The 13,924-nt window shown below is 41.8% G+C and overlaps 1 protein-coding gene across 1 annotated transcript in view; it reads right to left on the bottom strand.

The window, feature by feature from the left end:
* LOC131207736 (netrin receptor unc-5-like) overlaps positions 1-13,924 on the bottom strand; it is a 48,320-nt gene that overhangs the window by 22,106 nt on the left and 12,290 nt on the right. The window contains exons 7-8 of the mRNA XM_058200361.1: positions 7,315-7,584; positions 7,209-7,217 (exon numbers count right to left, since the gene is read on the bottom strand). Coding sequence (XP_058056344.1) covers positions 7,209-7,217; positions 7,315-7,584 — 279 coding nt within the window. The remainder of the gene's footprint in view (positions 1-7,208; positions 7,218-7,314; positions 7,585-13,924) is intronic.

Below are 13,924 nucleotides of genomic sequence, written 5' to 3'. Positions count from 1 at the left end.
CCTGGTAGCGTGTCTTCGATCGTGTCATTTCGATGGTGCTCGGTGTGGCGTGACAGATCAGCATCTGCATCTACTGGCTACTGGCATAATTAACGGGACAATACTGAAGACGTCCCGCCGAACGAAAGAGAGGTTTGAAATATACCCATATTGCGGGAGAGCTTCGCGGGAATGCTAATTTATGGAGGCTTCATTCGAGGTTTACAACAGACTATGGTGAACTTCAAAATTCTTTGGTACAGTTCATCAGCAAGTTCTGTAACGGATGCATTTGGTGGCAGATCTAATGACACGGAAAAGAGGAACGTGTAAGTGCATCGGGGACGATGAACGATGTTGCCTTTTTTCTCTAAACCTTGGAACGGAAACCAGGTACGGATTACATAAAACGCCTCTTTTCCAGCTTCAAAAATGCATTTTGACTTCTTGCTGTTTTGCTCTGCTTTTGCTCTTTTCTGCGTACAATTGGTTGGTTGACGGGCTAAACTAATGCAAAATCGTTGTACCAATTTGGCTTCCAAATCGATGGATATTTTTCGGACTTCGTTTGTTGTCCGATGTGCGATGAGCTCGATAAGATAAGATAGGCTCCATGGTGCCATTGGGGAGAATCCACATGGACAACCATGTAAGCTGTATAAACGAAACCACATTATCTATTTTTACTCAGTCTGTCTCTTTCATTCTTGTTGCTCGATAAGAAATGTCATAAATAAAATAGCGCCAACCAAGTTTTAGTCGATGTTTCATTGACAGTTTAGTTTAATGAAATTTTTATCACTGTATGATAATCACAGGCCTTTTTACGTCTTATCGAATGGTGTCACTACTGATAGCAAACGAAGGGGCCAGCAGCTCGATGAATGCGTGTGTTTGGAGATCATTCACGCCATTTTTTTCGCCGACTATTTCCGACAAAACCACATCCGACATTCAATAATAAATTTGAAAATTAAAAAATGAATTGAATGAATGAATGAATTGAAAAAATCTATTAAAAAATCAACAATAAAAAAAGTGCATACGCAACTGCAAAAATATAATAAATCTCATGCAGTCTCGGTCATCTATCAAAATTATTTGATTCGCAATCCATCGTTTTGGTTCTGTTTGACATTGACACTTTCAATAAATAATTAAAACCAAAATAAAGGGAAACTTTTATTATTTACGATTCTCCTCATGTTATTTCTATTTTCAAACACCTTCTTGCACGAGCCCAAGAGTACTGCTTTCATAGGTAAATTTCTTCAAACGTCTCTGTGCAGCCACTCTATTAGACAGATCTATTCCTACTGCACTTCGAAGATGTGACAGTGACGGATGTTTGGCTTCCAGAAGGGCACTTCATCATCGATTCTTGGCGGCCATAAAACACAACCCGAACATTGATGATGACGACGTCGGCGACGACAGACGGAACAAGATTCTTCCAAGCGTTTGGGATTCGATGAAGAAGTGGAAAACAAATTCCAATCTTTGGAGTATGTGGAAAACCACATCCGATTCTCGAAGCGTAAATCATTTACAGCAATGAAAAGTTTGTTTAAGATTTTCCAGGTTTCTTCTTATTGGTTTTGGCTCTACAGTTTCGTGTTTGTAGTTTTAATTTATGTACTCAGATTCCTTGTTAGTGAGAGATGGGCCTTGCATAGTTTACCAGAACTGTCTGCGTACCTGCTAAAGAAGAACATTGCCTTTGTAAATGCTCTAAGCGTAAGGAGTTGTTTCAATTTTAAGAGATGATTTGTAGTCTTTCCGTATATGTGTCTCGAGTCCCATTCATGGGACAGAAAGCTGTTCGGCTTGTTTCTTTAAGTTTGGTAGCTTCGCGAACAGAAAGATGGTAAGGATTTGTCGTGTAAAGCCGTCAAGTACTGCGATGAGTGGCTTGTTTGTGCGTTTGTTTGTTATTAACACTTTGTGTATGTTTGTAAGAAGTGACTACTGCACTTCATCCGTCAGTAAGAGATCGACAACCCATCATACAAGGAGATGGATTGTTCTAAACTTAGCCCCAAGTCGCTGTTTATTTTGGAGCGGGACGTGAATCGAAGACCTCTCAGTACGTTCAACAATTCGTGGTACGATCGTTTGAAGAAATGTTCCGTAAATACTTACAATTCTTACAATTCTTACGTACAATTCATTACGTATAAACGAATTCATTTGGATACTAATTAGCTTTTCATCCTTTATTCCAAACTAAGTAAATTGAAGATAGTCTAACCGTTTAACGGTAATGGTGACATTAGTTGAATGACCCAGTGGTGCGGTTCCTTCTCCGCATTGTAGGCCAAAAGCACAGTCAGTATTAATTAAGATCGCCTCTTCCAGTGGAATCAGCATACTCCTATCATCAAAATAATTGCATTTTATGGCTACACAAATTATAACAAGTCCTGAGGATGGAACTAAAGAAACTAAAGGAACTTGCGGCAAACAATCAAACCTAAACACTATGTGCCCCCTTTTTGGGTTAATTTGCTTTTGTTAGTCGGGACTGAATTGGTAAGCGTATTGGTTTTCGCAAACGTTGTCGATTGTGTGACATGTAAAAAATTGGCTACGATAGCTTTGGACAATTTTTTCACGGTAAATTAATATCTACTATTTTGTCCATACAATTTCTAGTCTCTTCTAGTTTGCGTCACCTTCGCTATATTCTAACGAACGTTTGCATAGAAGCTACGGTTACTCGAAAAACCTTCGACCGGAATCGAGAATTGGAACGAAATTGGAGCCAAAATTGTTAAAGTATATGCTTATAGCCAGTTCGGGTTATTGGTCGTCGGTCAGGTTAAGAAGGACTTCAATATTAGGTAGATCGTAGAACCAGACCGGCGGAGAAGTAATCCAGGATGTGCCGAACCTAGAACTTCGAACCTCGAAACCCGGTTTCCGGTGGCTCATTAACCTCTAGGATCAAACGGAAACTCTTTCCCTGGCGGAAACAAGTCGCCACTGAGGTTCAGGTACGGAAAAGAGGGCTCGTTGGCGGTTTCGTTCGGCGTTTCAACAGAAAAAAATTTCCATCGGGCGTAGAGACGTTTCCGTTTCCTGGGCTGATAAAGGTGTAAGGAATGGCCCTGGACACACAGATAAGGCGTAGCCAAATGTGAAATGGAAAGTACGGAAGGGCAAGGACACTCCACGAAATTTAATCCAGGTCATTCTGTAGAGCAGGATATTTACGTGGAGGTCCTTCTAAGGTTGTGAAGGTTTTGAAAATAAAACATTCTATCAAAATGGTGCAGTGCAATTGTTTATACTACTTCCAATTCATTTAAAAAAAGGAAAAGAATCGTTACTTTGCCATTTAATGTTTCATTGAAGCTCTAAATTCAATTGTAAACGATCCTCGGATAGACTCTGCAACACCCAATCTGCATCTGGTTTCGTTCAGGCGGTAACTTTAAACAAGTTTTTCTACATTCGACAAAAAAGCAGCCGTCAATGACCAAAAGAATGATTTCCGATGTATCGAAAGCATCGCAATAACAATATATCGTCATTATGTAATGCCAGCAGTGCTGCTTAAACTCGAGTATAAGCGGTTTACGCTGGCGCCTTCCGTTGGTTAAAGGGAACACCAAACTTCTTGATGCTGCCGCCACTTTAAGTACTTCCATATGCTCACGGAAAGCTTCTTATCCACTCGACTAACTCGACTCGACTAGTTGTGTTTGAACAATGAAAACCTCATCTCTGACCGAGAGATGGGTCTTTAGGAGGGTTATGGTAGAGTGCCAGAGAGCATACAAAATAAAGAGAAATGTAAATCTCCGACGACCTTGAAGCTCTTGTCACTTTTGGCGTGAATCTCACTATTTTAATAGTACAACATTTTTCATTTTTATTTTTTTTCTTGTTACTTGCAACATTTAAATGTTGGCAGCAAAAATACATTTTCTGACCATTGAATAAAGAAAAGAAAATCTAGTCATTCATAGAACGGTGGAAAGAGAACAGAGCCAACCGTGAAGTGAAAATCAATTTGCACCCTCACAATGATTCTTCACCTTCATACGAGCGTTCGTGATGAATCCCTGTCGAGGCCACCATCCTTTCCATCGGGAGTTTTCCCATTGTTAGAGAGTGAAAAACGTTGACGCTGTTCGGCACGGTTCGTTAACAATTCGACACGGGGAAAACTGTCGCCAAGGGGGTGGTTGACTCCCAAGATAGGAACGAGAAGCAACAATAGTACCATAGGCCGGCACCCACACTATCACATAATCAGATACGTTATGCTGCTGGCACGCTGGCAGGTCTACAAGGTAGCTCTTGATTTCCGTTCTTCGAAACAGGCAGAATATGGATCGATTCGCAGCCTGCCGATGATGGACTGAACTTTTCAACGGCTCGTTATGAACAGGTGCCTGGTTAAGCGATTGGGTCGTTTGTTACTGCGTAGCAGAGAGTGTTTTAGTATTTATTGTTCTGACAACCACCAAAGAGAACTGTTCCTGGAACATTGTTATTGGAGATATTTTCATTTCAAATAAATCTTTATTTTTGTTCAGAAACCGTACCACAAAAGGGGTTAATGATGCCTTTTATTCTAGACCAACGTAGGGTTGGTTTGCAGGTAGACTTGACGACGATCGTTGCATGTTTGAGGGAAGTAAATCAAACATGTTCTTGCATAAGATATGGCACACAGATTTTGTTCGGAACTACTATTTTAAAGGAACGCAAAGCATCCACGGGGAAAAAAGGCATTACCTATCAGCTGTCTGACGATTCTAGACGCCACTTTCAGACGTTCGATTAAATACGTAGTTGATGTTCTTACTTCGCGCAGAAAATTGTTGAGCATTCGCCCAAAAGCCTTAAGAGCGTTCTTGTTGTGAAACCACGAGACACAATCATATCTTACACGTCAAATAATACGTAATTCTTCTCTAGTTCAATCTGCTGATTCTCTTATGATTTCTAGCACCGAATGCTGTTAGTGGTCGATAATTTTTATAAAATTTTATCAGTAGGCATGTGGCATGATGTCAATGGAAATTATCTGTTGAAAATTAAATGATTCAGCTATACAGTAAGTTCGTAATTTCACATTGTTAGAGACCTAGAGATAGTTGAAAAACATGTTGTCTCTTGTGGCTTTAAGACCTCCTTTAAACAATTGAAAGATATCTAAAACATCATCTACTTTACGCAAAACACACAAGTGTGATGTAGAATAGAAACAACCCACAACGAAAATGTTGACAACAAATGATCCGGGCCTAGTGAATCATGAATCATACTCATCCCAGGTGTGCACTGTCCTTGATGTATGATGGTGTATTCTTCAACCAAACATAGAATCGCACGAATGATACGACATTATGGTCGCTGATGTGAGAAAGTGCTCAACTGTCAACGTGTATAGAAAGAGACAAAAGTGATGGGCAGCAAATGCTTGTAGAATCTTAAACCAACCATCATCTCGTCGCTAAAACTCCTTACTCCATCCCTCTAAAACCTAGGTCAAAGGACAAGAGTGCGGACCGTGGTTCTGGCCCAAATAATTTAACCAAATTTATGATTCCATTACCGAATCATTTCTTCCCAGCCATTAAGCAGCGCGTGCCCAACCCATGGATATCTCTTGGACAGCTCAGAAACGAGAAATAGAAATAGCGTAGCGAAGCTGCTACTTTTCGCATCATTAATTATATTTCACCCCTCCCGGTACGAAGAGCAGAAGATTTTGACACTTCAGCTCAAGAAGATCTGGTCGTTAATTCGGCATAATGAATCACGATAAAACCGGAAGCAACTTTTTTGGTGGTATAAAAAAAAATTAATCGATTTGTTAAAAAATACTACAAAATTAAATCGTCGTTGAGTACATGGGAGGCTAAGAACCACAAAATTTCACGGGGTTCTACTTAAGATTATCTATCAAATTAACAGTTTTTTTCCTGCACGGCCCAACAGGCCTAGGGCGGCTCAGTGGTTCTTGTTGCCAGATAACGGCAGAGAAGAGGACCAAAAAAGGAAATACCCAACAGTACGGTCCCTTCAACAATAGCACAGTACCAAAAATCGTCCAAAATGCAACCGCTTTGGCTGCGATATGGAGATGTCATGATTGCCAATTGGCAGCGGCGGACAATTTGAAACCTATCCTCGGTAGTAACCTTCGTTTACGCTTGTCCTTTTGTCGATACACTTAGTTCAAAGACGGCATGCTGTGTAGGAAAATCGCATTATAATGAACCTTACATAATGTGATTTATTTTATACCTTTTTCTTACAAATGTTTTTAAGGATTTGGTAGCAGTGATATTTTCCTGGAAGGTCAGTAAGGATCGCTGTGACCTTCACTTCGATTTTGCATAGCTGAACCGAACCCAAGACAAAATTCGAGCATTGTGTGCCCATGGGCGTTGATGGAACACACATGACTTAACATTCATGAAGCTGGCCTATCATCGACATGATGTTCACAATGTGAATCACAAAGAAAATATCTTCCATCAATCAGTACGATTGTTGAGTGTTAAATATTAACGTTGAGGACAACATCTAAACAAAACGGAGAAGAGAAGCGTCATTTGACGCCCTTTCGATAACAATAGTCTTCGTAATCTTGTTAGGTAGTAAGAGAATGTCGAAATTAAATAGAACATGTAAAAATGCTCGCATCATAATGAAACAGAACAATTGTCAAGTACCTTTTTCGACGGTTCAGAAAAGATGTCCACGATGAGCACGCACAAATTTAAATAATACAACGTGGCTAGACGCCGTCGTCCACTTGAAATGCCGCCATTTTATTGAAAATCTTCCCAGTGGACCCTCGGTGTGCGATTTCGCACAAAATCCGAAATAATGCAGAATCATGATGGTCCACTGAACAAGGCAAGGGAGAGAGAGCTTCCTCTTGAGTGGCACAAAATGATCCCGGGAAATTCTCTTATTGAATTATTCATGAAGATTAAAAGACAATTAAGGTGCCAAGTGGACTAGGGCAACATTAAGGGCATGTAGCCCAGTAGTGTGAATTCCAATTTACGATGATCCTTAAATTATTTAACTACGTTCTGACAACAAAGAACTTTTTTTTTCATTGCACATTTTGGGAAAATATTTAAGAAAAAACGTTGTTAAAAGCATGGGTGCAATGCTAATGGCAATTGAGATAGTTGTTTTATAGAAGTCTGATTTGTGATTTTTACTTTGAGAAACCTTTGCTATAGACTTACTATTGCTTCCTGGAAAATATAGAAATAATTTGCAAATACTGATAGAATCTACATTAGGCATCGTTTCATATCAATACGTATACACCACACTGAAAATAGGACTTACCTTGCATAGAGTAGTTGTTGCACATTCCTCCGGAACACTTGACGGACTGATGACTCTTGCCAACGCAGCTGATTATGGTTCCGCTGTCGACGACGAACGCGTGTTGTCGATCGGAGGTTCCTCCAGATCCGGAGCTGTTGGCTACCAGAGCGGCTGTGGCTGCAGTGACTCCGGTGGCCACCGTGGCGGCTCCGAAGCACGATCGCTGACGAGTCTGGGTACAGTCCGGACCACACTCGGTCCATTCGGACCAGCTCGACCACCGCCCGGCTGTAATTGAATTATGCAAATTCGAAGTAAAGTGAGATAGTGCTATGTTTTAACACGGCGACGAGGGCCCGAACATGCATTGGAGATCCCATTTTAGAACATGTTGTGCCAGAAGCTTAACGGCAGGCTCGGACAACGTTTTTCGCCACTCCTAGCCTGTGGAGTGATTTTTTCCCTCTTTAGTTGCATGCAAAACATTTCAACATTTCATTTGTAAGCAGAAAGGAAAGAACTCAAAGATGATGGGATAACAGAATAGCATTCGTCAGTTCTAATCCGACCACCGATCGGATCGGTCGCAATCGGTAGTGCTTATATAAAACAAAAAACAAAAACCGTGAGTGTCAAGTGTCAAGAGGTCAACAGGTGCCATCCGAATATGGCACCAAAACGCAGAAAGAGATACTGCCCGCTTGAAGCCTCGACAGCCGAGGGTTCAACGAGCGGCGAAGGCTTAAAAACTAGCAACGAGTTTGAGTTGCTTTCAGACGCTGGCGATGACGTACCCGCCCGCGCAGACCATAGCCAACCGAGCACGGCTAGAAGCTCAAGAACACCACCGATCGTGGTGTATAGTACGTCGGTCGGATACGTCCACCGTATAATCATAGCAGCCGGCGTAATCCGATTTTCGACAAATGCAACGTACAAGGGTACGACTATAAGAACCGAGTTGGTCGAGGACCATAAAAAGATAGTCCGAGCCCTGGAGGCCACAAAGGGAGTTACCTTTCATACGTATCAGTTGGAAGAAGAGAAAACTACCAAAATAGTCCTCACCGGACTATTAGACTGTACTTGCGAGGAGGCCAAAGCTCTCCTAGTCGAAGAAGGCATCACCCCGCTGGAGGTAAAAAAACTAAACATCAAAAAAAAATTCACCGATCATGCAGTGTTCCTGCTGCATTTTATAAAAGGAAGTACCAACTTGCCAACCTTGCGGCAAATCAGAGCAATAAACCACTGCAGAGTCCGTTGGGATTTCTACGCACAAAGAAACGCCCCAATGCAGTGCAAAAAGTGCCAATGCTTCGGCCACGGAGCAGCCAACTGCTTCAAGGCTGAAAAATGTGTAAAATGTGCGGGAACGCACAGTAGCAAAAACTGTCCCCTAACAGCAGGGACAAGCGACGAAGCAAAAATCCCGCCGCACAAACTCAAGTGCGCAAACTGTGGGGCAAACCACACGGCTACATTCTGGCAATGCCCGGCAAGGCCGAAACCAAAAACACCAGCGCCGATGAACCGATCGCAGGTAAGCCAGCACACAGCACCGTGTTTCAACGAAGCTACGTTCCCCGCTCTACCGAATATTCGGCCTGAGCGCAATGCACATACCAACACGCAGACCTTCGCACAAGCCACAAAAAATCCAACAAGTCACCAAGACTTATTTACAACCAACGAACTATCTGTCATCATTGCAGATACATTTACACGCATGAAAACTTGCAAAACCAAACAGGACCAAATAACGGTCATCTTTCAAATTATCAACAAATACTGTTCACCATGAATAGCACAATCCAAAGCATAAATTGTTCATACTGGAACGCTAATAGCGTTACTAACCAGAAATTGGAAATAGCAAACTTCTTGAAAAAACATAATATACACATCCTGGCAATAGCAGAAACGTTCTTAAAGCCAAACATCAAATTCGCCCTACCAGAGTACATCACCTACAGACACGATAGAATTGACAACCAAAAAGGTGGAGTTGCAATAACGATAAAAAAAGGAATAAAACATTCACCAATGAAAAGCTTCCAGCTGTCCACGTTGGAGGCGATTGGTATCAAAATACACACCACGACAGGCCCAATCGACTTCATATCAGTTTACCATCCAGGAGGAAACAATAGCAGAACAGACTTCATAAAGGACATAAGAACTTTAACAAACCGAAAAACTAACTACCTCATATGTGGCGATCTCAACGCACGTCACAGAATGTGGAACTGTTGTTCTACCAATTGGGCTGGTAAAGCCCTCTTTCATACAATGCAAAGAGGAAGCTTCACGATCTGCCACCCAACCTCTCCAACCTTCTACCCAGCCAATCCAAATCAAAACCCATCTACATTAGACGTTATACTCACCAATTGTCAACACAAAACCACAACTCCAACGACAAAAACCGAACTGTCATCGGACCACCTTCCGGTAGTATTTCAAGTCCTAAACACAAACAACATAGTACTCCCGCCCAAACAAATACGTGACTACTCTGCAGAAAACTGGCAAAAGTTTCGAAGCATTATAAACAACAAAATCAATCTAAATGCCGAAACTGACCAAATACACAACAAAGATCAAATTGATAAGAAAATACAGACGCTAAGCAACATTATAATAGAAGCCCATAATACAGCAGTGCCACTTATCACCCCAGGCAATTTCCAGCTAAAAATTCCCGAAGAAATACTCAACCTGATCAAACTAAAGAACATGTACAGGAAAAAATGGCAAAGAGATAGAAGAAATGACCAAACAAGAAGCACATACAACACACTCAAGCAACTCATCCGGAGCAAACTAAACGATTTGCGCAATAACTCGTGGTCCAATCTACTACAGTCAATTAATCGTGAACCACCGAGCAGCAATAAAATCTGGAAATTTCTTAAAATCATTCAAAGAAGCCACAAAACCACACCCCCTTTGAAAGTAAATGGCGTACTCCTGCTAAACCCCCATGGAAAAAGCGAAGCTATTAAAAATTGCTTCGAAAAATCACATACCTCAAACCTCAAAAGTCCAATGGACAGAAGGGTAGAATCCACCGTTAATGACTACAACAACAACACCAGTTCAAACGTAAATCCTCAAACCATCCTGATCAAGCCGCGGGACAACCAAAACATAATTCAAAACCTCAAAAACAAAAAGTCAGTAGGTTTGGATGAAATAAGCAACAGATCGCTTAAGAACCTGCCTCAAAAAGCAATCATACTGTTGCAGCACATATTCAACGGGTGTTTGAAAATAGGATATCTCCCACAAAACTGGAAAAAATCAAAAATAATAGCCATCGCAAAACCCGGTAAAGACTCCAGAAATCCAGAAAGTTACAGGCCGATCAGTTTGCTAAGTTGTTTGGGAAAACTCCTCGAATAGGTCATCGCAACAAGAATAAGACAACACGTGGAGGAAAACAAAATAATACCCACCATACAATATGGTTTTCAACCGTCTCTTTCCACCACGCACCAAATATACAGATTAACCAAAAATATCATAGAGAAAAAAAGAGATCAACAGGACTAGTATTGCTAGATACTGAAAAAGCATTCGACTCCATCTGGCATAGGGGTCTAGTATACAAATTAATCCAAACAAATTTTCCCAAACCACTTATAAATATAATACAATCGTTTCTCTCTGATAGAACAAACATCGTACACATCGGGAAAGCACAATCTACTGTATTCAAACCAACTGCAGGAGTCCCCCAAGGGAGTGTCCTATCTCCAATTCTGTTTAATATATACATCTGGGACATCCCCAGAATTCAAAACTGCACACAATATCTATACGCGGACGACTATGCCATCAGCGCCGAAGGGACAACCCCAAACAGTGTCACTAACAAACTTAACGGAGCCCTTCAAAAGTACTCAAATTATCGCAACACATGGAAACTTAAAATTAACGACACAAAATCTGAGGCCATATATTTTACAAGATGCACAAGCCAACGCCGAATCCCAAGCCTTTGCCCAAAAATTAACAACACCGAAATTCCATGGAAACAATCTGCAAAATATTTAGGAGTACTCCTTGATAAGCGTCTAACGTTCCGTCTGCGTCTGCTTCATCAACAGAAGATCCAAACTGTCAATAAGAAACCAAATCCTTATCTACAAGTCGTTAATCAGACCAATCATGTCATACGCAGCTCCCATCTGGTCCAGTTGCGCTCAAACACACCTACAAAAACTCCAAACAATCCAGAACAAATTTCTTAAAGTCAACCAACCTTCATGGCAGAAAACAACAGTCATTCACAAAATGGGCAACATCCCCACTTTCCACCAACACATTGCCAAATTGACATTGAATTTCCATCAAAACAACAGAATAGTTCAGGAAATAGAACGCATAACTACCCAACACACTCAACCAAATGTAAATTAATTAGGCAATAAGCTAATAGTCTTAAGTTAGATAAGGATATAATTAAGTTTCGGTTAAATTACCTTAAGCCATCATCGCAGGTTTTTTTTCCCGGAAAAGTTTTTCCTGCACTACTTTCCTGCCACCAAAAACGGTATTAAAACCAAAAAATGCGTGCCACCTAAGCTAGGTTAAAATGCTCCAATCAACGTGGAAAAGTAAAGCTGTACCGATTAAAAGCGAAGTGTGCCAACTGTAAAACTCAAAAAACAAAAACATCGGAAATATACTATACTACTACTACTACTACTACATTGACAAAGTGTTGGATGGCTTCGAATTCAACGAGGACGATGGACGCAACACCTGCAAGGGAGCGATTGCTAGTAACAGAAACAAAGAACGCTAAGCAAAATCTTCCACTGGTATGATTAGTAATCGCAAGGTTGTCTTATTCTAACATTGTGATCTTACACTTTTGTAGACACCAGACCGGCAATTCAACGCGGAGCGGAATCTTTGAATGGAGGTAAATACCGAATCGTATTTTGATCGTAATCATGGCGTAGTGATTTGCATTTCTCGTGACGGTGGATGCCTGGGCCTTCGCGTGTTATGACGACATTTTGGCCGTCGTTTGCATGATGTTGCTCCGTTTTGATCATTCAAAAAGCTATTAGAACTCTCGCCTAAGCATTTACTCTCCGCGCTGAGATCAGAGATTTAGTTCAACAAGAAATTGGTAATTTCGTCAGTTGAACGATCGCTCGCGATCGCGTAGAACGGTCTCTGCTAATGCTGCAAGAACTGCTGTCACTCAGAATGATGTCATTTTGTATGGTCATTATTAAGGTATCATATCTGTTATCTGTTATCGATTTATCAGTAATGCTTCTAACGGACGAAACGGACCAAAGGGATTTTCCCGCAAACGGAGAGTATCAGCGAAAATCTACCAGCATAGCAACGCCCTTTCCCTCGGCCCGGATCGATCCGTTTCTGTACGTGCAGCAAACTATCATGCGAACGAGTGTGATCCCATGGGAGGACGACCTGCTGTTGACAGATCCGGGGCACCCTCTACAAAGTGTTTAAACTGGTCGAGATCATTCGTAATTATGAGGACAAAATATACCCGGATTTCTTAGATCGACCCATCCCAGGAGCTGGTGCTGTCACCGGCCAACACTTGGCAGCAAAACATCCAAAGCTTCAACAAGGACAACAATCTACTAAACACCATTTTCGTCAATCATGTGCGTGAGGAAAATGTTGTATTTTTTGTCCATTTCTAATTCTATCACCTTTTGTCCATTGTAGAATTTACAAAAGTCCAACGTATCCACGGCGTAAATGTTGTACGGTATACCATTGCGCGATACGGGTGTGAAGCGCTATCCGATGCATGTCCTACCTCGCACCATCCAGTACGCGGTCACGATTATCCTGCGAGAGAACAATCCTTACTTCATCGAATCGTTGAGGCAGAAAATAATCCGCGCCTATCCACTGGACCAGACGGAAATCGAGGCAGCGACCGATCTTGAGAACGGTGAACCGGCAGAGAAAGTACCACCGTCACCAGCGTCACCGCAATCCATCATGTACATGTTCTACCCAGGAGAGTTCAACTGGAAAGAGGTGTTGCCTCAGTGCATGGCGTTCTGTGTGCTCTTCAGCAACGTCTTCTCGGTGCGTAAAATCGAAGCCATTCGTTCCCTGCTCATGCTCGCTTCCTGTGCGGCGCTCACCGTCCTCAGGAGCCTCATGGTGTCCCTCGGATTGTGTTTTTTCGGCATTACCATCAGCTTCCAATCGAAGGGAGCCTATCCGTATCTGGTGATACTGGTCGGGCTGGAAATCGTACTCGTCATTACCAAGAGCGTCGACGTAAAGTTTCGGGTGGCGCAGGGCCTCAACCGGGAGGGGTGGTCGATCACGAAGATGCTGACATGCTCACAGAGAATACCATCCTGACGGGCGGCCTGGCAACGTTTTTGCCGGTCATTCAGGAGTTCAGCATCTTCGCGATCGTGGGTCTCGTATGGGACTTTATGCTGCAGATGCGTACTAATAATGTAGTAAATGTAATGTAGCAATAATATTTTAACCCGGCGATTGTGCGTTCGTCGCTGGGTAACTAAATAATTGTATGTTTTAAACATAAAAGGATAAATACGAAGGTCACTATTTATATTTCGGGAATTGGCAACACTGATGT

This window comes from Anopheles bellator, chromosome 2 (genome assembly GCF_943735745.2).
Source record: "Anopheles bellator chromosome 2, idAnoBellAS_SP24_06.2, whole genome shotgun sequence".
Classification (NCBI taxonomy): Eukaryota; Metazoa; Arthropoda; class Insecta; order Diptera; family Culicidae; genus Anopheles; species Anopheles bellator.
The sequence above is the reverse complement of the archived record's forward strand: the minus strand, read 5'-3'. Positions and strand labels throughout refer to the sequence as shown.